This window comes from Penicillium chermesinum (assembly GCF_028974085.1).
Source record: "Penicillium chermesinum strain IBT 19713 chromosome Unknown utg000006l:1.0-2335141.0:1.0-2336784.0, whole genome shotgun sequence".
Classification (NCBI taxonomy): domain Eukaryota; kingdom Fungi; phylum Ascomycota; class Eurotiomycetes; order Eurotiales; family Aspergillaceae; genus Penicillium; species Penicillium chermesinum.
This window is the reverse complement of record NW_026695316.1, coordinates 87,447-112,570: the sequence shown is the minus strand read 5'-3', so window position 1 is coordinate 112,570 and position 25,124 is coordinate 87,447. Positions and strand designations below refer to the sequence as shown.

The 25,124-nt window shown below is 53.6% G+C and overlaps 9 protein-coding genes across 9 annotated transcripts; 6 read left to right on the top strand and 3 right to left on the bottom strand.

The window, feature by feature from the left end:
- Positions 1 to 195: 195 nt before the first annotated feature.
- Positions 196 to 1,754, top strand: N7468_007798 (amidohydrolase; the record flags this gene model as incomplete). Its single annotated transcript, XM_058477094.1, is given in 3 exon segments — positions 196 to 300; positions 311 to 646; positions 672 to 1,754. The coding sequence occupies 3 exon segments, from the start codon at positions 196 to 198 to the stop codon at positions 1,752 to 1,754; spliced, it is 1,524 nt and encodes a 507-aa protein (XP_058327439.1).
- Positions 1,755 to 2,846: 1,092 nt separating this feature from the next.
- On the bottom strand, positions 2,847 to 4,572 carry N7468_007797 (cation diffusion facilitator family transporter; the record flags this gene model as incomplete). The annotated part of the gene is made up of 4 exons (XM_058477093.1): positions 2,847 to 3,247; positions 3,322 to 4,145; positions 4,230 to 4,280; positions 4,334 to 4,572. The coding sequence occupies 4 exons, from the start codon at positions 4,570 to 4,572 to the stop codon at positions 2,847 to 2,849; spliced, it is 1,515 nt and encodes a 504-aa protein (XP_058327438.1).
- A 360-nt stretch (positions 4,573 to 4,932) lies between these two features.
- Positions 4,933 to 5,528, top strand: N7468_007796 (uncharacterized protein; the record flags this gene model as incomplete). Its single annotated transcript, XM_058477092.1, has 2 exons — positions 4,933 to 5,341; positions 5,491 to 5,528. The coding sequence occupies 2 exons, from the start codon at positions 4,933 to 4,935 to the stop codon at positions 5,526 to 5,528; spliced, it is 447 nt and encodes a 148-aa protein (XP_058327437.1).
- Positions 5,529 to 6,062: 534 nt separating this feature from the next.
- N7468_007795 (putative C6 transcription factor) lies at positions 6,063 to 8,301 on the top strand (the record flags this gene model as incomplete). The annotated part of the gene is made up of 5 exons (XM_058477091.1): positions 6,063 to 6,108; positions 6,164 to 6,248; positions 6,346 to 6,520; positions 6,552 to 7,070; positions 7,126 to 8,301. 5 exons carry the CDS (start codon positions 6,063 to 6,065, stop codon positions 8,299 to 8,301), a joined length of 2,001 nt encoding a protein of 666 aa, XP_058327436.1.
- Positions 8,302 to 8,606: 305 nt separating this feature from the next.
- On the bottom strand, positions 8,607 to 14,545 carry N7468_007794 (MYB DNA-binding domain protein; the record flags this gene model as incomplete). The annotated part of the gene is made up of 3 exons (XM_058477090.1): positions 8,607 to 9,326; positions 9,392 to 10,567; positions 10,721 to 14,545. 3 exons carry the CDS (start codon positions 14,543 to 14,545, stop codon positions 8,607 to 8,609), a joined length of 5,721 nt encoding a protein of 1,906 aa, XP_058327435.1.
- An 805-nt stretch (positions 14,546 to 15,350) lies between these two features.
- N7468_007793 (deoxyhypusine synthase) lies at positions 15,351 to 16,515 on the top strand (the record flags this gene model as incomplete). Its single annotated transcript, XM_058477089.1, has 3 exons — positions 15,351 to 15,566; positions 15,636 to 15,945; positions 15,989 to 16,515. 3 exons carry the CDS (start codon positions 15,351 to 15,353, stop codon positions 16,513 to 16,515), a joined length of 1,053 nt encoding a protein of 350 aa, XP_058327434.1.
- A 1,034-nt stretch (positions 16,516 to 17,549) lies between these two features.
- Positions 17,550 to 21,271, top strand: N7468_007792 (putative MATH and UCH domain protein; the record flags this gene model as incomplete). Its single annotated transcript, XM_058477088.1, has 6 exons — positions 17,550 to 17,844; positions 17,897 to 18,559; positions 18,663 to 19,991; positions 20,048 to 20,636; positions 20,696 to 20,978; positions 21,029 to 21,271. The coding sequence occupies 6 exons, from the start codon at positions 17,550 to 17,552 to the stop codon at positions 21,269 to 21,271; spliced, it is 3,402 nt and encodes a 1,133-aa protein (XP_058327433.1).
- Positions 21,272 to 21,758: 487 nt separating this feature from the next.
- N7468_007791 (rRNA (cytosine-C5-)-methyltransferase NOP2) lies at positions 21,759 to 23,919 on the bottom strand (the record flags this gene model as incomplete). The annotated part of the gene is made up of 2 exons (XM_058477087.1): positions 21,759 to 23,662; positions 23,715 to 23,919. The coding sequence occupies 2 exons, from the start codon at positions 23,917 to 23,919 to the stop codon at positions 21,759 to 21,761; spliced, it is 2,109 nt and encodes a 702-aa protein (XP_058327432.1).
- Positions 23,920 to 24,204: 285 nt separating this feature from the next.
- On the top strand, positions 24,205 to 24,983 carry N7468_007790 (uncharacterized protein; the record flags this gene model as incomplete). Its single annotated transcript, XM_058477086.1, has 2 exons — positions 24,205 to 24,315; positions 24,408 to 24,983. The coding sequence occupies 2 exons, from the start codon at positions 24,205 to 24,207 to the stop codon at positions 24,981 to 24,983; spliced, it is 687 nt and encodes a 228-aa protein (XP_058327431.1).
- Positions 24,984 to 25,124: the final 141 nt, after the last annotated feature.

The following is a 25,124-nucleotide window of genomic DNA, read 5'->3' as shown; positions in this document are numbered from 1 at the left end:
ATAGGAATCTTGGGGGGATTCACGAAGACAGTGTCCCTCCACATGGGGCGTCTCATGCTCTCTCGGGCCCCAGCCTCTTTTCTTATTCAGTGAGAGATACGCGGTCGGCATTTACCGCCAACTGATTCCACAGAGCAAATCCTCTTGAGAAGTTTCCCCATACTATGGAAGGCTGGGCCTTCCTATTGCGGAACGATGAGTACCTCGACAGTGTTCACGAATGGGCGCATTTTCTGTTCGAATACGCCTCAGGACGTCTTCGCTTCGGCCATGGTCATTGCGGGGCAGCAGATCACCTATGTGGGGGGAGCTCGCCGACGACGACGAACGAGTTACCCAAGCTAAAGCTTCAGGATCCTGCATAGATCTTGAGCAAAAGCTGGTCCTGCCTGGATTTATCGACGGCCACGTCCACATCCTCCAGTTTGGTCTGTCTTTGCAGAAACTGGACCTGCTAAAGTGCCGATCGCTGGATGAAATTCGGCATGAAATCACCATCTACGCGAAAGAATTCCCACAGGAACCTCGGATTCTCTGCAGAGGTTGGATTCAATCGGTGACGGAAGGCCAAGCACGCGCGACAATGTTAGAGCGATCTCGATCCCAGGCCAATCTACATCGAAGCCTTGGATCTACATTCTACTTGGTGCAATTTCGCTGCTCTGAAAGAGTTGGGCGTCAACTCGATAGGAGAACCCCCCGGGGGCAGAATTCATCGAGATGCCCTGGGGCGTCCCTCCGGGTTGCTCGAGGAGGCAGCCCAGTTCAATATTGTGTGGCCCTTCCTCGACAAGGTCGCATCAATGGAGAAAAAGCTGGCCGCTTTGGAGACTGCGTTCCAGGCTCATACGCAAGCAGGGTATACGGGTCTGGTGGACATGGCGATGGATGAAAATAACTGGGAGGCTTTGAATATGTACCGCAAGCAGTATGGGGAACCCCCCTTCCATATCGCTGCATATTGGTTGGTCCCCTTCTCTCATAACGAGTCGGAAATCACGAGATCCATCGACCGCGCGGCTGCTCTGCATAGCCAATTCAACTCAGCACACTCACGGTCCATCCGGGTTTTGGGTATCAAGTTGATTCTGGACGGAACCGTTGACGGATGCACCGCCGCGCTGCTTCAACCTTACGGCGGGTTAGCAGATCTGGTCGAGCCCATTTGGCCCCAGTCTTTCCTGGCATCAGCCATCCGGCGAGCCACACAATCCGGGCTGCAATGTGCGCTTCATGCCATAGGTGACCGCACTGTCCAGGAAGCGATTGATTGCTTGGCGGAGATCCCTCACGCCCGGGAACGCCGACCCCGTATCGAACATCTGGAAGTCACTACTCGTGCCGACGCGAAGCGGCTTGGGGATATTGGGATCATCGCATCGGTTCAGCCTGTTCATTCCGACCCCGCGACCTTTGAAGCCTGGCCTCAGCTGATCGGCGATGAGCGTTGTAAGCGAGCGTTCGCGTATCGGGATTTTGTAGACAATGGCGCCCCTCTCGCGTTTGGAACCGATGCTCCCACCGCGAAGCATTTACCCCTTCCTAATCTGTACAATGCGACCACGCGTCGATCTGCCCTTGAGCCCACCATGCAAGCAACGGTCAACCCGGAATTCGCATTGCCCTTAGCGACCTCTGTGTGTGCTGCCACGTCAGGCGCCGCCTTCGCGAGCTTTTGCGAAGGATGGACCGGTCAGTTGCAGCCTGGAATGCAAGCAGACATGGTCATATTGGACATGCAAATGGAACCCTGACAAGTTACTCGAGGCGCGTGTTTGCCAGACGTGGTATAATGGGACCAAGGTATTTGACTGCGAACAGATGGGAGAAAATAGGGCATAAGGGCCACATATATATCTCGGGCGCAATCGAATACAAGAAAAGCATCTCCAGCTGTGCTTTTACCCGCGTCATCTTCCTGGCCCACATCCGCAGTAATGAGATGGGGGCCAAATCCTCTGCCCGTGCCTTGGCCAGGAGGTCCAACGACCCCCTGTCTCTCCAAAACTTCCGCCATAGCGTCGACGAATGTCCCCGTATCCCCCATGTCCCCTATTCCTCCGTAGTGTGGGCGCGGCTGCATTGCATTGCATAGCCGCTCCTTCCTAGTCCACCTTCAGTGCGGTAGAGGGCGAGGAGGTCCCATTCCTGTTTCAATTCCCAAGGGGGGTACCGGCTGTGCAGACATAGATAAGCAAAGGGCTACATAACTATGTCTTTGGGCCTGGGGGGGGTAGCGTGGACGTAACGATGCTCGTGTGAATTAAGATACATCCGCCGTCGAAGTTCGAGTTTTCGAGGCTGCCTGGAAGTGAGGTCACACATACTTTCAGGAATCAGTGGAGGGGGGGATGTTTTCCTGGGAGTTTTGGGGTTCTGAGAAGTGGCATTTCACTCGAGAGACATGTCTGACGGAGTGGTACTTATACAGATTCGCACTATGTCATTGGGCGACCTCTCCTACGGTCCGGTACGCGCCACTATTTGAACAGGCTTCCAATACTTCATCATCGGCCAGGTTAAGGAGTTCCACCTGTGCTGTCAGTGGGGCGCGAGGCCTGCACCGCTGGCCCGATGTGACGAGTGCCCTTGTGATCACGCTCACCTTGTGAAGGGAATGCCCAAATACTATTTGATTTCCGACTCCTGCACTGGTAGTCACGTATCATCTCAGACTGCCCAACTGGTTCGTTTAAATGTTCAAGTCAATTGCTATGCATGCCCCGTATTTATCTACCTCTTTTCTTCCGACTACCCGATCCCAATCCCGTTGATCCAATCTGTAGAGGCAGAAAGTAATTGTGTCCTTCGTGCCGGTGGAATACTGATAGGATCAATACAGTCCCCTAGCGATCCAGTTGGTTAAGATGACTTGGGAGGTTAAACTCCGAGTAATCAAGATGAACCCAAGCACGATCCACCGTCGGCACACTTTCGAGAATATATTGCAGCGATTCGCCCACATCGTGTGCATCGCGGAGACTGGTCCCCTCGTCCACCACCAAATCAACTTCCACGTTAAGCTTATCCCCCGCATAATACGCCTTCAGATCTTGAATCTTTCTGACAACGCGCGAGAATCGCATCGTCATGTATAACAAGATATTATGATCGGTGGCGGATGCGGCTGCGCCCGTGAGTCGTCGGATATAATCCCCCGCGGTTTGTCCCCAGTTCCACATGATATAACAGGAAAGGAAAAGGCCACCGAGAGGATCCATGTACCAAAGGCGAAAGAATGCGCCAACTGTTGAACAGAATCTTGGTTAGCTATATGGTGACATGCGCGGGGAGAATTCAGTCCACAATGAGGACACTCACTCAACGGAAAGATAATGCTAAATGTATTGAAGATAACATCGGTCATGGCGTCTTGAGCAAGCACCTGTACACTAGGGCTGGGGATAAGGCGGCACCATATCCAGCACAGCAACTTGACGAGGACCGTACCCGCCATCAGACCAATAGAAGACATCGATAATTCGACTATCGCATGATCCTCACTCGTGAGGCGATTGAAGGAGGACAGTCCCACTTGGAAAAATGAAGTGACCATAATGACCGAGAAGACCAGGACGCTGACGGGTTCCAGTCGGCGTCGGGTGATGGGGTACCGATTCCGGTCTTGCTGGCGGATGATTTTTGTCGTAACCCAAATAATCAGAGTGCTCAAAAAGTCCAGCACTCCATCCACGAGGCCCGCCAAGACTGACATGGAGCTGGTCAGAACCATGATTACAATTTTGGAGGCCAAAAGCACCACGTTCGCCGCGAAGTTCACCCGGATGGCGAGGTTGATCAAGCGCTCTTCTTTCTCGGGCATCAGGCTGCTGTGGGCCTCAGGATCGGGAAACGAGTGATGACTGCAGTGGTCTTCTTCCTGCGATGACGACAGCAGAGGCGCTGTCTCATCCGGGATCTGGTAGAGGTTATGAGGAGTGCGCTTGACCCTGGCCGCTTTAAATTGCCGTGCGGCCGTCGGCGCAGGATCATCTTGAGCTGTGCCGTAGCCATCGGCGTGCGGGCTATGATGGTGGCAATCATCGTAGTCATCGATCAGGTTATGTGGGAGGGACGAGTCTAGCAGGCGATCGATGTAAAGATACTGCGAAATGAGCCAATTGTTACGTTCGTAGTATTTCCGCCTAGATTCATCCATTAGAGCCTGGAGGCCGAGCCGCCGTAGGAAGGGGGGACCGGGGGATGCTGTATTCTCTCCAAACACTTACACTGGCTTCCGGAGCCCCTTCAAGGACTCGGGAGAACGATAATAGCGCTGCCTATGAAGATTACATTAGTCCGATCGGATACCTGGAGAGGGTTACCGTCTTACCACTCGTAGCGCGCATTCTTGTGTCCAATGAGCAGAGATCCACGACGCAGAAACTTGCGGGTTACAGCGAACTCCTCCAAGTCCTGCAGGGCAGTGCTAGAATTGTGACTAGGCAAGAGATTATGAATGCGACCGCGCGTTGAGAGGATGTCTCGCTCCGGATCCAGACTGGGCCGTCTTGGCTGCAGGGTGGGAGACGCCGGCGAAGACGATAGCGGAAGGAAAGGCTGGGACGTCATTTCGCAGACCGACGAGCTTCAAGAATGAAATTGAAGCTACCCGCCGGATTCAGTCTGGCCTGGCTTGCTAAAAAGCTTGATTCCCTGGATTGCAAGCTCGGAGGGTTTGCTCGAGAGGTCGCGGCTGCGCCACACGTTTCACGATTAGCGCGCTTATCGATATGGTCGTTATCGTAAATCTTATCAGATCACTCAAACAGGATCCGTGGTGATCGGTCAAGGTGCCGTGGGGGCACCACGCGGCGCAGGAGTTCTGCCACGGGGCTCCTTGGCCTGTTGAGTCATCGCAGACCCTGCAGCCCTGGTGATCTCGTCTTCCGATCCACACTTTTTCTGCTCCCAACCCCACCGAGCAATTCGATGACAGGCGATCACATGGCGGCGCAGCCTCGCGTTGCTTTCATATCGGGCCCGACAGACACGGGTCCTGGCGAGAGCTATTTCCACACTCACTATGTCCCCCAGATTCAAAGGGCGGTTATAGAAGGTGACAACTTTGTCCTGGGGCCTCTTCACAGCGGCGTGGATGCAGATGCTCTGCGGTATCTCCTCGCGTACCCAGTCACTCCCAGTCGGATCCAAATCTTCATGACTCCGACGGAGGACTCGATCAGGGGTGCTGAGCTTCGGGCATTGGGTGTCCAGGTGCAGGTTATCGAGGGCAGAACGAGTCAAGAGCGCGATGCCGCATTGACTCGAGCCAGTACCTACGATATCCTTCGTGTGCGCACCCGAGATGAATCCCAGGCATTCTACGGTCGCCTCTGGAGTGAGCAATATGTCACAAATACGGAACGGAATTGGAAACGCCGGCGGGGGATTGCAGAGTTGGAGGTTTGGTCCCCCGAGGACATCAACAGCAGCGTGGGGATGGACGTGTGAGGGGTACGAACTTGAACTTGAAGGCAAACTTTACAGGCGAGACCAAGCGATGCGCGTCTTGTCTGACTGGCTAGTAGAGACCTTCAACGTATTTCTACCGGTGATTCATCATATTCGTCATCACTGCTTGATCTATCGTACATGCGCTGGTGGATTCTGTCCCTGGTACGAAATTTACTCCACAGTATCCGGAGGCCCGGCCTTCTGAAGTGGGGAAGAGATGGCTTGCATTTAGCGCAAGTATGGGTACACCAGGTCGTGTTACTCCTGTATCGCTCGCCAAGCTGGGCACGAACTCCCGCACTCAAGCCACGGTAGATCGCGTAGATCGGAGGGTGCGGATTTTCGAAAACGACACGTTCCATTGGACCCCAGGATTTCCCCGTATCCCCACGGGTACTCCTCAACCCCAGATTGGCCCCCGGGGCCAAATTACGGGGACCATGTTCACCGCGTCAGGGTCGGTAACGCTCTGCAGAGACGCGGAACAGTCTTCCGCCTTTCCCGCTTCAAACTCCCATCTCCCTCGACTTTTGCCCCGCAGTTGAGAGCCACGGAGGATAGTCTTTCTTCAGTTCTTCCCTGGGAAATGTCATCCGACATGCACGATGACCGACCGCGGAAGAAGCGCCGGAAGTATATCGCGAGAGCATGGTGAGTCCCCTCGTGCCCGACCGATGCAGACACACGCTAATACGCCTGGAATCAGTAACGAGTGCAAGCGCCGCAAGATCAAATGCAATGGTGAGACGCCCTGCCATCGCTGCGGCCGGCAACGGATCGATTGTATCTACGTAGAGAACGCCAGAACCGACTCAACTGCCGCTGAACAAGAGTAATGAGATCCCACTGGCCCCGCTGTGAATCGACCGCTGATGCATTGAACTGCAGGAACTTTGAGCGACTATTCGAGCAAATGAGTTCTATGCAGGACCAAATCACCTCGTTAACGGCAGTGATACGCTCCATGCAGAGTGACTCGCCACCCAGTGAGGCTCGGGGGAGCCTCGGGGGCTCTGCCACAGCGACCTACGGCCTTCCATCGAAACAGCGAACCGTCCGCCAGGTCTCAACTTCCGCGGACACGCCATTCCAAGGCCCGACTACCTCGGCATTTAGCTTCGGTCTCAGCGAAATCTAGCCTGGAGCAAAGGGGGATAGTGGAGCATCATGAGCAAGGCGATGGTGATTTGACTCAAGTCCCCTCTCCTTCGTCATCTTCATGCGTCCATGATCAGGATTGCCAAGCGCACCCAATTGTCGATCCTCTTTGGGCATTGTCTAAAGAGGAGGCGCTTCGACTCTGCCAGGTCTATCACTTCGAAATGGGTATCATGTACCCCGTGCTTGAACTCGAAGAGCTTCAAACTCAGGTCCATCTCCTCTATGACTTCCGAGACCGACCCGTGGGCCTTCCAACGGCATCCAAGGGCCGCAACTCTCTAGAAAAGGAAGATGTCTTTATCCTTCGGCTAGTCTTTGCATGTGCATTAACGGCCGAGGCTAGCGGCCGGAGCGACAAGGCCATCGCGCTATTTGATAGTGTGCGAGACGTCCAAGATGACTATGTCTGGGGTCGGCCCGAGATCAAAAGCATCATCTTCTTGACTCTGGCGGTATGTGTTTTCGATGAAGGCGCTAAGCATGTTGGGTACTAACTCTGGAGAACAGTCTATCCTCTACTTCCAGATGGATGAAGAAACCCTAGCATGGCGCACCATCGGAATTGTGGAGCGTATGTGCCTTGAGAAAGGTCTTCATCGTCGAGAGACCCTGAGCCAGCCGGCGATAGTTGCAGCAGGTAAAGAACGAGTGCTGCGGTTATTCTGGTCCATATATGTCCTCGATATGCGCTGGAGTTTCGGAACAGGCATGCCGTTCGCGCTGGAAGACGCAGATATTGACCCCTGGCTCCCAGAACCGGAGCAAGAAATCCCCTACCTTCGCGTGATGATCCGGTATAGTCGGATTGCTGCGAAGGTCTGGAAATTTATCTCCGCCTTCAATAACACCAATGAGATCAAAAAGGACGAGATGAACTATCTGGACTGGCAGGTGTTGCAGTGGGCGCAAACACTCCCGGACTCGTTAAGTAGCCCAGAGCTTGATGCTGCAGCCAAAGTTCCGCGCAGCATGCGTAGGCTTCGAGCAATGCTTTATCTCCGGGCAAATCAACTTCGGATGCTCATCCATCGGCCCGTTCTGCACACAGCGAGCCATATTATGCGGTACCCGGGCGAGTCCGAAACCGTCGTCAGTATCGCGAAAGACACCATCCGGTTCATCACACGGCTGAATGAGACGTCAGACATATACAAACTGCAGCAAGTGACCTTCAATTGGTTTCTAGTTTCGGCGCTGGCTGTGGTGTTTCTTGCAGCGTCGCAAGCCCCGTCTCAATTTAGTGGCTCCTGCAAAGAGGAATTCTACTGGGCTTTGGAGTTAGTCAAGGGGTTTTCTACGAAGTCTTATATTTCACAGCGACTCTGGAAGTCAATCCGGAGCCTCCGGAAACTGGGGCCTCAAGTCGGCCTTGGGTTGCAGAAGCTGTGCGCCGACGGCGACAAGAACACACTCGTCGAGCTACACGAGCGACCCTCGGATAACCAAGAATCGTCTCTGGCGGCAGCAGGCCTAAGCCTGAATAGTCAGACCCCGTTAGACGGAGCACAGATGACGCATGAGCTTATGGAATGGTTTGAAGCTTTCGGCAACATAGATGACCAAGGGGTGGGACTTGGCTCTGGTGCTGTGCCCGAGGATATGCCTTGGCAACAGATGCCCAACGGAAGTCTGGTGTTCGATTACGGCGGAGAGTTATCAACTCTCATGAAGGATTGCTTTTAGCCTTTTCACTAACGGAGTCACCATGAAACGCATATAGTTAACAAGCCACGGTGGTTTGATTATCAACTGTTAGCGCTTACAGATCTTTACAAGTGCGCGTAGGTATTCGAATACCAGATATTTTTACTCCACCATATTACGCGAAAGGTCCACGTCCCCTGATCCATGCTTCGCCCACTCGCATTCCTAGTCTAGCATAGAAAATAACCTCGAACACATAAACATACATTAATTCATTCATCTATTGTACACGTAAATCGGACATACGAAAGCTCTCCATCGACATGACAACCGGAGTTCCCAGCCTAGCGAGGTGCCTGGGAAGACGGGTGCAACGAACCCGGCAATCCGCCTTGCGACGAGCCTTGGCTGTAAACCCGGTGGTGGGCGGGCGATGAGCCGGAATCACCAAGGGCCAATGCTCCCGGGGGGCGATGAAGAGGTCCCGGGATAGGTCCTGGTGGTGCTGAAGGAGGCGGTGCATATCCCATACTTCCACCGGCCACCGAATGATGCATTGCAGACGGCGGAGTGTAGGAACGTCCAATCGTTGCAAGAGGTGGCATTGAGCGCCCGGTCTGAGGCGGGGGCGTACCACGGTCATAAGAAGCATGACCACCACTCAAACTGACAGGGGTCGACCGATGTGAATTATGGGATCCGTTGACCAGTGTTTGGACATGCTGCTGGTAGCTTTGACTGTGTTGTGCGGGCGCCGCAGTGGAGGGTGCAGCGGGCGAAAATGACTGGGCACTGGACTGGCGGGGAGGGATACCGTACAAACTCGCCGAGGACTGAGCGGGCGTGGGTGGTTCCTGTCGAGAGCCGAATGCAACGCTGGCGGACCGAGAGGGAGGAGATACTGGCCGGTACGTCGCGGGTTGGGCCGAAACGTCGCGGGAACTCGATGACACGGGAGCTTGAGCAGGGGCTGGCTGAGGGAAAACGTTCGAGTAGGGTCGTTGGGATGCTGGCGGAGGAGTGGGGGCAGGAGATGGTACAGAGAGGTTGTTCAAATGACCAGGCTGAGACACTGCAGATCCGTAGTGCGATGGATACGAGCTCTGGACAGATGCGGCCGCGCGAGTACTTGGTTGTGATGATTGCGATTGCTGAGACTGTGATTGAGAGGCGGTCTGTTGCGCTCTAGGGTCGAATCGAGCCATCCAATCGTTGTTTCCAGGGCACTCGCACCTCCGGGAGGACCGTAGCTGCTAGTATAGTCGGCGTAACCCCGAGACTGCATTGGATACTGGCTTTGCGGGCCATAACCTGAGGATTTGACGGCACTGGGAATTGAAGTTTCATCCATCCGACCCGTGCCTCCCGGTTGATAAGCAGAGCGTGATGCAGTAATGGAACTGGGGCCAAGTGCAGTCGCCGCTTCATTAGCATATTTCTTCCGAGGGGGTTGAGGCTCTTCAGGCTCGTCATTAAGAATACTCATGATGTTGGACCGCTTAGCAGGAACATGACGAGGCGTTGGTTCAGGCGCAGGCGTTGCACTCGCACGAGACGGGGCATCTTTGACAGGTGATAGAACCGGACGAGGAGACTGGGGGCGACCGCCAGCTTGACCAGGCAGCGTATAGTATTGTCCTCTTTGACTAAATGGATCCCGGTGGACTGATGAGATATCAACCTCGGGCCTCGACATTTGATTTGGTGAACCAGGGGCTTGGGCAAGGCTGGGATGCCGGGAATGAGACGAGGGCAAAAGAGACGGCGGCTGTTGAATTGACATGAACGGATCCATTCGTGCCAGTTCAGGAGCCAGGGAGGGATGGCGTGAAGATAGAGGAATATCTTGAGTACGCCCAGCCGTATGCGGCAGCAGACTATCCCGACGTTCATCAGTGAAGAAGCCCATTGGAGGACCTGACCTCCGATGAGATGGCGCGGAATTTCGCATTCCTCGAGAGCCGTCTTCACCAAGAGGGGCGGTGACCGATCCTGCACTTGTGGTAGTCGAAGCCTGTGCTAACGGAGGATAGCGGCTGGCATTGCGGTCATTCTCCAGGAGCGACCGACCAGAGAGAGGCATTGGCTGAGGAGACATGGCCATTCCCTTGCTCTTTGATGAAAACCGTGCCTCGTCCACATCACCTAGTAAATCAGCATGAGGTGCAAGGGGACGAGGAACGATGGTGGATGGAGTCGCCTCATAACGACGCTTGAGTGCAACGCTGGGGACAGGAAGGGGCCCTGTTGCTTCACCTCTAGCTTTTTTCTCTTCAGCAAGCATCATTGTTTCTTCGAAGTCTTTCTGACCGGAGTCAATACGGCGTTGATAATAGTTTTTCACCTGCAGCAATCAGTAAGAAGGAACAATATCTAAGCAGAAGAGCATGGAAATGCAAACGGAGAATAAGAAGGGAAGCGGAAGGGTGGGGCCTAGTGAGGGGTGGGATAGTCATACCATGACAGTAGTCTTCGTCTTCATGAAATTAGATATTCCTTCAAAGTCACGGCCAAAATGTGCTAGAAGTCGAGGGAAGTCTCGTTGCTCTGGAACAGACCAGTAACTCGTGGGTTGCTGGGAACCGTAACCAGATTCGGTCTGCTTAAGCCCCAGAGGAGGATCAACTTCAGTGGATTCGAAAATGTAGCCTTGCATGCTAGCATCCTTGGGCCTTCCGCTTCGCCCGGTTCTTGATCGGGGAAGGGTTGTTTGCAAGTCCTTCTCACTCTTCTCTCTGTCCGAGGGTAATCCCGAGTCAACCCCTAAGTCTGCACCAACTTCGGTCTTCGGGTCTTGCGGCATAGGGGTGCTACTCTGCGAAGTCTGCTGCCCTTGCGATCTTGGATCCTGTTGAGCAGCCCGGCCACGACGGGCGCCGCCACGGGTTCCCGCAGATCGAGCGCCGCGCCGAGCAGCAGTTTTGTCAACGGACTCACCAACATCTCGAGATGACTGGCCACGACGACTATTGGCAGGACTCTCGGTCTCGTTGGCTCCGTCACCAAAGGTGGGTGCTGCAGCACGGCGGGGACGACCTGTGTCAGTGACCGGCGCGGGGTCGTCCTCGCCGTCCACGTCTGGCTTGACCACTCCCAGATCCGCAATAAGGGCATGGGATTTCGGCCGCGTGGTTCTAGATCGCTGGGATTTCTTCGCTTTGCTCCATCGCTTGTTCAACTTCGCCTTGTACTTGATCTCTTCCTTTGTAAGATAATAATGAAGAATGCACTGCCGGAAATCTCGGTTGGGCAACGCTTCGGCAATCTTACCCCATCTCTTGGGATATGTCATGAATGCATCCGTGAAGATCTCGTGCTCTTCCTTCGTGAAATCGTTGGGTGGTGGGAGGAAACCGAATACATCCTTTGCATCCTCGCAAGCGATAGTATTGTTGACATCCTTGAAAATGTAGGCCTTCTGATCCCGTGGCTCAAGCATATCCGGGATAACAGCTTCGCGCGACAAGTCTGGGCGTGCGGTCGCCATTTTGGTCCTCCGTCGCTCGAGTTCCTCTTGAGCAGATATTTCGGAAGCTTTCAACGCATTGAGGAAATCCAGCTCACTGTTCCCCTTGTATCTGCGTCCCTCGCGACCTTCGCGGGATTCAGGCAAGACCACAGGGGCGACAGGCGCGGCAGGTGACGGCGGAGAGGCCGGACCGGGCGTCATATGCTTGTCCTTTGATCGATCTAGTTCCCAGACTGCTAAACGCCATGGCTTGTAGTACGACATGTAGCGTTCGCGAAGGAGTGAGTTTTTCTCAGCAGTCTCCTTCTGGCGCTTTGAGAGTTCGCTCGACAGAGCAGACCTCAAGCTTTCTTGCGTAGATATGTTTTCATGGAACACGTCCATTTCGGAAATTGGAGTCGGAGGGCCCGAGTTCAAGAACGGCAAGTTTTCGACTGTAATCTCAGTATGCTCCGCAACGGGTGGGATGACGCCTTGAGCAATCGGCTCTGGTTGAGCGTCGATTGTTTCGGTAGCGAAAGTGACCACCCGGTCGATGCCGGGCACATCAGTGGCGCCAGTATCTTCAACAGCAGGAACAGGAGCTGGATCTGGCTGGTGCTTCTCAACCTGAGAGATCCTGCCCAGGAGTTGGATTCTCAAGAGGAGGGCAACAATAGTCTGGTCCTCCAGGGGAGAAGGCGGGAGTTCAGATCGCAAAAGCTCCATTTCCTTTTCAAAGCTGAGCTTGCGCTTTTCCAGATACTCCTGAGTGAAGACCTCATTTTCGTCCTCCTCATCACTCGATCCGAAATCCACAAGAATGCGTGGGGCGCGTTTTGAGTCTTCATGAGTCTCTGGGCTAGGTTCCATGGGTTTCTCTGCAGGGACAGGTTGAGAAGGAGGAGAAGCGCGACTCGGGAGGTCCGTCAAGGATGGTAAGGGCGACTTAGTGACACCGGCAGCTTCTTGTGGTTCAGGAGACACATTCGGGGCATCCGTTGCACTATCTAAGGCCCCCATTGGCGTATGTTCCTTCTCTGTCGCTACTTTCTCGCTAGGCATAATGCGTTCTTCAGGATCATCGTTTTCCTTCTTGACCGGAATGGTCGACACAGAAGGAGCACGACTGAAACTTGGCGGCGTCCAGGGCTTGTTACCTCTACTTGTTCCACGCGGCGATGAGCCTAATCGTGGGTGCGGTGCACGTGAGCCGACCGGGGCATTCGAGGGCTGCATCCGAGGCGAGATGGATGGTTCCCGTGAATGGGCGCGCGGGGCGGAGGGTGGAGGTCGAGAAAAGGTAGGAGACGCATTCAGAGAGGTCGACCTCGCAACAGGCGTGTTTATATCGTTTGCTCCAGCAGTAGACTCTCGCCTGATCATAGCGATGGGCGCAGTCGGAGGGGATCGTTCAGAGATCTGAGCACGAAGGGTTGGTAGTGTTTCATCCTTAGGGCTTCGACTATTCGATTTGTTGGCACGAAGGTCAGACGACTGTGCAGATTCCAACCGGTCTGCTTTGGGGCCTGTCGGAGGCTGCACATGGGGCTGCGAGGGCCTTTCGGGGGCAGCTTTGTCAGTTTGGGCGGGTGCATCACTTGAGGCGCGGGGCCCTTGCGCTTCTTTGACTTGCGCCAGGGACGGAATAGGAGCAGAAACAGAGCCAAATGCAGGAACTTGAGGAGCCGATGGGGGCGGTGAGTTCTGGTTCGTGATTCCCGATTCCTTTGGCGGTTCGGGTCGAAGGAAAGCAGGCTCTGATCGTTCGCTATCTCGTCGACTTTCGGGGCCTATGGCATTTGAGATTGTTGACGCTTTCCGAGACTGATCTGCGGCAGGTTGGTCAGATGGACGATCGGTGACAACGGCAGATGAGCTTGTAGATGAGAAAGGTGCCGAGGGTGGTCCCGTAGGGCCACGGGGGTCGGCACGGTTCGGAGGGTGATCTCTTTTCCAAGGCTCAAATGGACGATCGCGCTCTTCTCGGTCGGTCCGTCGAGAATCCCAGTCGTCCCGTCGATCGAATAATCGCTCTCGGCGTTCTAGGTCACGCTCCCGGTCTCTATCCCGTAAAATATCTCGATCTCGATCGCGGTCTGACGGACGGTCTCGATCCATCAGACGATCTCGGTCCATGTCACGGTCCCGGTCTCTGTCCCGGTCTAGCGGTACACGATCTCTGCCTCGGTCTCGCCATGCATCGCGAGATCGACTGCGTCGTCGGAATGAATCTCGGTCATCGAGGAACGGTGGACGCCCTCGGCCTCGACCACCCTCCCAGTCACCACGCCCACGGCCGCGCATAGAACCTCCTCGTGGATGAGGACCAGCCGAAGGCGGACCATCTGGACCACCCGATGAAGCCGATAATATGCTGTCACGAGAGTTGCGTCGCATGCGAGGGTCGAAATCGCGGCTCGGGGCGTCTCTTATGTCGCGGAAATCACGAGTGGGGGATCGAGAGCGGCCTCGGCCAAACCCCATGCGATTATCACGGGAGTCAAAATCACGATCTCGTCGATTCCAATCTCGGTCTATGTCGCGACGGAATGGAGGCCCGTCGCGAGAGTCACGGAATTCACGATCACGGTCTCGCGGGTCGCGGTCTCGATCGCGGTCTCGAAACTCCCCACGACCATATCCACGGCCACGGCCACCAAAGCCGCGAGGTGAATCAACAAGTGCGCGTGGACCACGAGGAGGTTCTCTGCCGAATGGAGGGCTGGTATCGTCTGAGCCTCGTGGCCCAGCTGGAGGTCGTCGGTCACCAAAGCGTTGTGGGGGAGAACGGTCGCGGGAGTTAAACCCGGACGGTGGATGGAAACGAGACATTACCAGGTCATGCTCCGCGATGACCTGGATTGGAGAGCGAACAGGGTGAGGGAGGAATGCGAGAATCGCAGGAACCAGACTCTCCCGATCCAGAACCACCAGAACCACCGGGGGGGGTACACGTGATGACGCGCACGGGCCATTAAGAAATGCCTATATCGGGATTAGCGCCACCTGCCTCGAATCCGTTGAAAGCCCCAAGTAATTTCCCTGTTCATGGATGGAGGGTGTTTCAGTTATATGCATATTTATCTACTTTGCGGGAGATGGCTTCCCGATGAAATACTAGTATATATTACCCAAAGTGTCTAGCATTGTTCTCTTGTTCTGCTACACTAACCCCTGATGAGACCAACGATCTGCAGGTGGGAGCTGAGACCACGGGGTTCCACCACCAATCACCGTGAAGATGTCCTCGCGGGCATCAGCAGAAACCATCGGAGCTTTCACAGAACGTGATGTTTGCTTATACGTAGGGTTCTGTGTGCCTTCTGCATCTTTCTGGGTAAAGCAAATATACTAGTGATCGCGGGCCCTATTTGAACCGTATTCTTTAAGAGGCCCCCATCAAGCATGTTAGGCAGAAACTGGCTGCCTCAGGTGGAATTTCTGCCTAAGGTATCAAATATTTTTTTCCCATGCGGCAAAGAGCCCCGCAACAGGAAAAAACTTTAGTTATAGTTACTTCTTTCTTGTTACTATTTGCACCAACTAGGGAACTTGACTGTTAACTGCATCGGTTTTCTTCTCTTCTCTTGTATTTCTCCCTTGTTCTACCTGCCTGCCTCGGGCGAATTTATCCAACATGAGCCAACCATTTGCCGGTCCCCCCACCTCCGCTACCAACTCGGTGCTCTTGGCTTCTGAGCCCATGCCTGCTGGGACGCACCAAGTGCGCGGGGTGGATTTCGATCAATTTCAAGGGCGTGATATCACAGTAGCTGAGCTGGTCGATAATTTAACCCACACTGGCTTCCAGGGCAGTGCGGTTGCCGAGGCCGCCCGCATCATCAACGAGATGGTATTGTCCTTCACTTCTGCAGCATTTTTAGTCTCGAGACTGACCTTTGTGTGATTTTGGCCTCTTTAGCGTGCTTTTCGACACCCTGAAACAGGCGACAAGACTACCATCTTCCTCGGTTACACGTCCAATTTGATCTCGTCGGGCTTGCGGGATACATTACGATACCTTGTTAAGCACAACCATGTGTCGGCAATTGTCACCACTGCCGGCGGGGTAGAAGAAGATATCATCAAGTGCCTTGCTCCCACCTACCTTGGGTCATTTGCGACACCGGGTGCAGGACTGCGGGCTAAAGGTCTCAATCGCATTGGCAATCTACTAGTGCCCAATAACAATTACTGTGCGTTCGAAGATTGGGTGGTGCCCATTCTCGATCGTATGCTGAGGAGCAAGAGGCAGCTAAGCATAAAGCTCGGGAGACCGGGATGGGGAGGATGAATTGCACTGGACGCCAAGCCGCATTACCGAGCGATTGGGTCGGGAGATTGATAACGAGGACTCGGTCCTTTACTGGGCTGCCCGGAACAATATCCCCGTCTTCTGCCCTGCGCTAACCGACGGATCTCTTGGCGATATGCTCTACTTCCACACTTTCAAATCCTCGCCCCAGCGGCTACGTGTGGACATTGTAGATGATGTGCGGCGTATCAACACCATGGCTGTGCGGGCCGCCCGGGCCGGCATGATCATTCTTGGTGGTGGAGTGGTTAAACACCACATCGCTAACGCATGTCTGATGCGCAACGGAGCAGAGCATGCCGTATATATCAATACGGCGCAGGAATTCGACGGTAGTGATGCTGGTGCCCGACCGGACGAGGCTGTCAGCTGGGGTAAGATAAAGGCGGATGCGCAAGCCGTGAAGGTCTATGCGGAAGCTACGGTCGTCTTCCCTTTGATCGTGGCAGCCTCGTTTGCGCGCTCTGCGCCTCTAGCAGGGCACTGAACGAGGTGACGACTGTCACGGATGCAGGGTCCCGTCAGCATTCCAGACGCAGCTACCAATGATCATCCCTTTTGACCGACTTGGAGCGGGGATGGTCTGAAACACTCCCCCCTCCTGATCGAGACGATTCTCCATTCGTACGGGAAGTGTACCCGTGGACGAATCCCCCAACGGCAGAACAATCCTTGCGTTCCGGGCAAGCGATTCAGAGATTCACCTCTCCAATACTGTAGGGCAGCGCTCGTGTGCGCTCCACGTGAGAGCTCTGGGGCAATCCACCACCAGCGCCATGAAGTATGTATTTCCAACATAATATAACAAACGTCCGGTATCGCTCGAACTTTTGAGCTGGCAGATAAGAACCCGAGCCGTAGTAGTTCTCAGTATTCCTTTTTCCCCCTTGGACGCGTGATCGTGCGCCACCCCGAACCCACTTGCTAGACAGGGAAAAGCCGGCACTCAGTGGCGAATCCGAGATGCGAAAAAAGGCCGGTGGCAAATTCGCCCGTAAGAAGGGAACCAGAACAAATCGGCTGCGGAAATTAAGGTTGGCTGCCCTGAGTCGGAGTGGAGTTTCGGATCCACTGCCGATCCAGAGGGGCTTCACCGCGACTTGCGAGACTGTAGAGTGCCAATAGTGGAGTCCAGTGCAGGAGCCACTCAGGCAGTGACAGGCAGTCACAACTCTGCACAAAAAAGCGGAGTCTGTCGAGTCGGACGCCTCAAGGGGACCAGACCTTCCCCCGATAAGCAGGAAAGGCAAAGCCCGTTGGTTCGAGAAGAAAATGGGGCCCGGAAAAAGAGCGCAAAGCGACCCCACTCCCCCCCGGACTTTACTTTTCTTATCTTTTCTCCTGATTCTCTTATTTTTTTTTTCTCCTTCGTACCCTTCGTACCCTCGAGCGGTATACCTCGTTTCGCTTTTGTCTTTCGTACTTGCTGGGCCTTGCCGGACTTGGCTCCATATTCCACTAAGTGGCATTTCGTTCTCTGCCTCTGGCGATTGCTCCCTTCCGAGCAAGAAAGCCCGCACGATGGAATCCGAGCGGGATTCTAGCCCTAATACGCAGTCTGCCTCCGAGGTCGGGCCCGAAAACGACGCGAATACTCTATCCGGTGTGTCTGTACCTGGTGCGACCAATGCCCCCGAGACCCAAACCAGTGAGGCCGTTCAAGATGCCGTACAACCTCCCTCGGCCCCCGTCCCGAACTCGGCCTCGGACACAGAACATGCCTATTGGGCTGAGTTCGAAGAGGACACTACACTTCCTGATGAAGAGGAATTGAAGGAGATTGAAGGCGCAGATGCCGATTATAGTGCTTGTGACCGTATGTGGTCCCATTCCCAATCCCCGGCGGAGAGGATCTAACGTATCTATAGACACGTACTGGGAGAATAATTTCTTCCGGGACTTGGAGGATCCGGAGTACGTTCCCAAGGAGAAAGCCCGCATCACCTGGACCATCAAGGGGGTTCGTGGCACCCCCAATGCTCCTAATCGGGCCAAGATCATGCGGTCTCCCCCCGCATATGTTGGAGGCTACTGGTGGCGGATCAAGTTCTACCCTCGTGGCAACAATGTGGGCTCGTTGAGTATATATCTTGAGTGTTCACCCACGATGCCGGCCCCAGATGATCAGATTCCCGAAACCGAATTCACTGTTCGTCGGGGCGATGCGGATGTCGTTCTGAACGACTGCGCGCCAGATGCGCGCATTAAAACATCGGCTACGACAGATTCGGCTGCCTGGTTGGAAAGCTTCAAGTCTCAATACCCAGCTGCTGTCTCAACGACGAGCAGGTCTGCGGACTCCGGGTCCGCTCAATGGCGAGTTCCTGCCCAGATTGGTGTCATTGTCTATAACCCCGAGGAGCCCCGCACCGGATGGATGCAATCCTCTTGTCATCAGTTCAACCCCCATAACTTGGATTGGGGATGGACCTACTTCCATGGCCCTTGGGACCAGATTCACACTCGTCGGAGGGGCCAGCATCGAGCGTTGCTGAACAATGATACATTGTCATTCGATGCATACATTCGGGGTGATTGACGATCCCACCAAGTCCCTGTGGTGGCACCCCAGTGACTCGGAGCCCACGTGGGATAGCCTTGCCTTGACTGGATACCGACCTCTCGGGGACTCAGTGATTAATCATAGTGCCGATGTTGCGGGACTAGCCTCTTGGCTTCATATCGCCCCCTTCTGCAAGATCATCCAAGGTGTAGATGTCCTTGAGCACCTCACTAATTGTGATGTCAAGCCCAGGCCTCTATGGGATGCCTTGCAGAAGTTACTGTGGCACCTGCGCAGCCGCGCGCAGTCCCTTCAGTATGTCGATACCGATAGTATCACGTCCACGCTGCGGAACCTGCGAGAATTCTCAAGTGATGTGTCTGAATTCTGGGAACGTCTGCGGCGTACCTTGGAAATTGAGCTGGCAGGCACCGAGGCCGGCGCAGAATTCGCAAAGTTGTTCGACAGCCCGGCTCCAGCTTCCCTCTCCACGACTGCAGGTGAAGTCATCAACACTTTGCCGACAGAGTTCAATTCACGCGTCTGCATCCAAGCAGACCAGTTTCAATCTACTGGAGAAGCCATGGAAGCATACTTGAAGGCCAAGACTGGCCGATGGACTCTTCCACCGGTGATGCATCTCGAGCTTCGCCGCCACACTCTGGATAAAGGCATGCGGTGGCAACTGATGTTTAACAAAGTGAATCTTGATGAGCGACTGGACCTGACACCTTGGGTGGTTGACGGCCAAGATGGTAAATATGTCCTCTATGGATATATCGTCCACCGGGGCCGTCGAACTTCCGGCAAGTTTTTCAGCATTCTTCGTCCCGCAGGCCCAGGAACCAGGTGGCTCGCATTTGATGACGGCAGCGATAATCGTGTCGAGAGTTTGACTGAAAAGACCGCCCTCGGCCCCCATCTCGGTTTGGATCCTTCTCAACCTGTCGATCACAAGAAAGGCCACGACGTTCCCGTTGTTGCAATCTATGTTCGCAGTGACATGGTATCCGAGCTATTGCCTGGCCCTCAAGGCCCGTGGGACATTCCAAGGTCACTGAAGCAGTATTATGAGACGGGTGTCTTCACTGCTGATTCGGTGGCTTCGAAGTCCGCAAGTGAGGATGTCCAGGTGGAAGTATATTCTCTCTCGGACCACAAGAGTCTCAGCAGCCTCTTTGATACATACGACTTGATGTCACGCGCTAAGGCCGATAATAGTGTCATGTACATGACGCTACCACAGTCGTCTCGCCTAACGGATCTCCGTAAAAAGGTCGCTCTTTGGCAATCCGTTGGACATGACACCATTGGCGCTGAACGAGTTCGGCTGTGGCATATCGGAAATAGTCGTACGCAGTGTGGGTCGACTCTGGCCCTTGATTTGATTACAGACTTGAATGTCCCCTTGAACGCTTCCACCGGAGTTTCCAGGTTCTGGATGGAAATTATTTCCGAAGGTTCGAATCTCCTTTGACTACTCTCAGTATTCCAGGCTAACCCTTTCCTCCCGCAGATGATGCCAAGTTTTTTGCTATTCCGGACCCACCATGCACAAGAGCCATTGAGGATAAGACTGAGGAGTCCATTGTGGAACGACCGATTTCAGGTTCCAACCAGGCTTCGTTGTCCATGACTGACGGAGATGCTGTCGCAAGTTCATCAGTAACTTCCAGAGGTGATGGACTGTTTGACCGCCCTGAAGTGAATATAATAGCCACTGAGAGCTCTTCCCCTCCTTTAGCGACAGCTTCTCCCGAAAGTGATGCTATCAACGATAGCTCGCAGGCTTCGAACAACTCCTCGCCAGAGGTCATCGAGCCGGAGGTGAAATTACCTGTTGGTCACACCTATTACTTTATCCAAGTCTTTGATGCGGATAAGCAGGAGCTGCAAACAGTCGGTTCTTTCTTTTCCAAACACGAGGCGAATGTCAAATCATCACTACGTAGACACCTACAGTGGCCTATTCGCAGGGATTTTCTCATGTGGAAGCGAGTGGATGGGACTACCATTACGACAGTGTCTCCCGCCGAGAGCTTTAAGGATGTGGTGGTGCCACACGGTTCCTGCCTCATTGTCGGCGACAAGCTCAGCAAGGACAAGTATGTTTCTTCCTATAAATAGTTTTTGTCTCAATTCCCACGGCTAATTCGCTTCACAGGCGTACTGAGCTTGGCATCTCTGGCCTTTTCTCCAGCCCTGATCGTCTTGTGCAATACCTTTGGGCTGAATCAAGAAGTCACCCTATCCAAGGATTCACTGGCACCAAGACTGTCGAAGCGACTTTCACCAGTGATTTTTATAGCGGTGAATTCTTGAAGGGATACTACCACGGTCGTGGCAAGCATCTTTCCGGCACTGGCGCTGTCTATGAGGGCGATTTCGTCTTCGGAAAACGCCATGGCCAAGGAAAATGGAATACCCCACGGGTGACGTATATGATGGTGACTGGGTGGAAGATGTTCGTCACGGACAAGGTACTTATATTGAAAAGAAGACCGGGAACAAATATGTCGGCGGATATAAAGATGGCAAACGTCACGGGAAAGGCATCAGCTACTGGGAAGTAGTCGACGATGAGATGGACTTGTGTCAGATCTGCTACTCAGAAGAGCAAGATGCCGTCTTCTGCGATTGCGGGCATGTCTGCTCATGTGTGACATGTGCTAAACAGGTCGATCTGTGTCCCATCTGCCGCAAGTCTATCAAGAGTGTGATCAAGATCTACCGGACTTGAATCAAGTCCGACGCATTCTAGACGAGTCAGCATTCATGGTTGGATTACATTTAGATGATGGAGTTATGTTGCATTGTTGTTTTTGGTTTGGTTTTGTTTACTTCAGTGCCCGAAGCATTGATGCCATTCTTTGAGAGTTAGCGAAAGCATTTTACCGCCTATTTTTCAAGATATCAGGAAGGAGAGGGCCTCTTTGTTTTGCCCAACGGTGTTACTTTGGATTTGTTGGTATGCACTGGCATTACTTGTCTGGATTTTTGGATATAGATCCCGATATAGATCCCTGCCCCTTTCAACGTTTTACTCAAATTTCATAGATCTAGAATTTGAATGGTACGTTCGCGCTTGGCGCTTGATTCGATCGATATATAAATTCGCGTAACCATAATATAACTGCAAGACGCCGTACACCTGAATGCGTTTTTCCAACCTGAGACCCGGTCGCCAAAGCTAATAGGTACATAGTAGAGAAGACTCAAGGATCATTCTATTTGACAGCCTTCTTAGCCTTCTTCTCTTTCTTTTCCTTCTTTTCCTTCTTCTCCGTCTTTTCCGCCACAGGCTTCTCTTCTTTTTCCTCGGTCTTCTCTTGAGCAGTGTTGGAGTCAGCGGTCTCATTTAGCTGAGCTTGCCCCTTGGCGGCTTTCTTGGGCTTGTTCAGGACGCCCTTAGGATTAATACCCTTACGACGAAGACGGTTACGCTCGGCGCGGGCAATACGCTCGGCATCCTCGTCTTCTTCAAAGGGACCAAAAGCGCCACCTTCAAGATTAGGCGCAGTGCCATCCTCATTCAAGATCGGAGTCTTGTCAATCTCTTCATCTGTCGTAGCACCTTGAGCACTGGCTCGTCGAGCCGGTCGGCTTCCAGTCGACGTTTTATCATCGTCGCTAGGCTTAGCCACAGGCGTGGGTCCGGTCTTCTTGAGTTTGCAGACATAGAAGCCATCGACGTTTTCACGATGAGGGAAGTAGCGACGGGTCAGGGCCATCTTAGCATCGAACTTCTTGCCCATGTAGCTAGTAAATCCAGGGCTGCCAAAATCACCCAGACCTGTGTCCACAATCTTGACATTAGGACGCTTCCGAAGCACATACTGTACCACGGCCTCATTTTCTTCCACCGTAACACTGCAGGTCGAATACACCAAGTAGCCACCGGTCTTCGATGAGTGATCGACTGAGTCAATAGCAGCCAGAAGCAGCTGACGTTGCATATGGGGAATTGCCAAAAAGTCGCGCTCGTTCTTGGAAGTCTTAACACCAGCGTCCTTGGAGATAACGCCGGTACCGGTGCACGGAGCGTCCAGCAAAACCCGGTCAAATCCACCAAGAGCCTTTGGGAAAGCGGTACGAGCATCCAGGTTGGTCACGATGGTATTCTTGCAACCAAGACGGTGGATATTACCAATGAGACCCTTTGCACGAGGTTTGCTAGCATCGTTGGCAATCACACAGCCAGTGTTTCGCATCAAGGCGGACATGTAAGTGGTTTTACCACCAGGGGCAGCAGCCATGTCAAGAACACGCTCATTTGGCTGAGGGGCCAGAGCCATCACGGGGAGGAAAGAAGATGCAGCTTGCAAGATATAATGACCGGCCAAGTACTCGGGCGTCGCACCAAGTGGCACAGCGGATTCGAAGACTTGCAAGCCAACCTTGGACCATTTCCCGACTGGCTCCAACACTACACCTCGGTTGATGAGGGCCTGAGCGAGGGATCGACGGTTGGTACGCAGAGTGTTCGTACGAATGACAACAGGACGTGGGGTTTCGTTAGCTTCGAAGAAAGCAAATGCTTCCATGGGTGTGAACAGGTTGAAAAGCTTTTCGGCCAGGTATCGAGTATAGCCGTAGTATGTGCAAATGTCATCGAGGACAAGGTCAACATAGTCAGCACGAGACTTTCCTGGCTGGCCAAGGCCCTTGAGATCACCCAATATCCGAATGGTGTCTGTAATGCGTTGGCGCAGAAGCTGAAGGTCTGGGGCGAGCCCGGGTTGTGTCTGGTCAGCGAACACATCGGGGCGATCGCCAGCGATGTTGGTCTGCATTGCGTCTTGCATTTCCTGCTCAGCTTCCTCCTCCTCCAGCTTCTTTTCAGCATCCAGCTTGCGCGATAACCCTTCGATGTTGGCAGCGGTCAATTTCTCCTCAGCATCTGACAGGTCTTCGTCGTCGGAGAACATGGTTTCGCGGGGGTGGTCGTCGTCATCAGAGTCCATGACTGAATCGTCGTCCACCTCATCCTCGTCATCCTCAAGGTCTGAAAGTCGTCCGATACCTTCTTGGCTATCTACTGACCCTTCGCTGATTCCATCCAAGTCATCAAATTCATCGTCGTCCATATCGTCTTCCGAGTCTGAATCCATGGGAACCGGCTTCTTCTTCTCTGCTTTCGGTTTGCGTTGATCAGACTCGGAAGAGCCATTTGGCAATCGTGCCATTGGATTTGCTCTTCTTGAGTGCGGACTTCTTGGGCGCAGCTTCTTCCTCATCGGCATCAGATCTGCGGCGCTTCTTTACGGCGGTGACTTTGGAAGCCGATTCGGAGTCGCCAGCCTTGCGCTTCTTGAAGGCAGTAGTAATCTTTGACTCATCCAAGGGCGCAGGGGGCCCCTGCTTCTTCATGCGACGTCCTTTCCCCATGATTGAGGTGTTGTTTTTGTCGGGCGTCTTGTAGATTACCGAACTTTTTTTTTTCTGCGGCGGTAAAGAAAAGAGAAAAAAAAAAGCTAGCAACTCCCAAGGCGGTGAGGTGGGCACCGCTGGCGGTACTGCATAGGTGCCTCGTTTCTCAGGCAGCAGTCTGTAGTCCCGCAGGAAGGAAGCGATCGACACCTGCAGAACCAACAACTCCCTTATGGGCCTTGCTACTCTCCGCCGAGACATTATTCTCTAGCTTGCCTGATCTTTGGACTTCGAATCCTCATCATGTCAGAACTTACCTTCGCCAAGTCATTCCTCGCCGCGCTGGACTCCCGTCCTATCAAGCTGCGTGCTGACCATGTCTTCGACCCGGAACGAGTGGGATTGCGAGTGCCGGTAAGCCTCTCGATTCACCTACACTATGCATAGAATCCATATGGCATATCACTTTCTACGGATTCAGCATGCTAATGTTCCTCTCTCACAAGTACACACTCCCCCGCCTACACGCCCCGCACCCAGAGATGCCAAAGAAAGCCAAGCAGACCAAAGCTCCAGGCTCTTCGAAATCAATCACCGTCAAGGTGAAGTCGGCCCGTAACCCGGTGCTTGAGTTTTCGATCCCCAACGCGCCGCTCTCCACTACCACTGTTCAAGATCTCAGAGATGCTGTACGGGAACGTGTTGCCGATACACAGGGCAACCCAGTACCACAAGACAAGATCAAGATTCTATACCATCGAAAACCAGTGTCCGGTACTGGCAAGACCATTGCTGAGATCTTGGCGGACGAACCGGAGATGTTATCTGGAGGCAAAGAGGTCGAGTTCGGGATCATGATCATTGGAGGGGCGAAGACAGTTGACGCACCAATCGCTGAATCTGCAGCATCAGCGCACGAAGCCCCTGCACCTCAGCCTGTAGCGGGCTCAACTAGTGATCAGATACTGCACGACGAATCATTCTGGAACGGCCTGCAGAGTTATTTGGAACAGCAGTTGAAGGACAATGCGGAGGCAAAGCGATTACGCTCGCTGTTCAAAAATGCCTGGGCCTCGAATTAAATATACCCCGCCTTAATATGATGCCCACATGCTATTTCCCTTCGTCTTTATTTTGTTCCGAACCTGTAGCACCCTCGTAGTTGACATGACCCATTAGGCAGAGGCCCCTGCATTTGATTTCTCATTCAAGAGGTGGTTGGA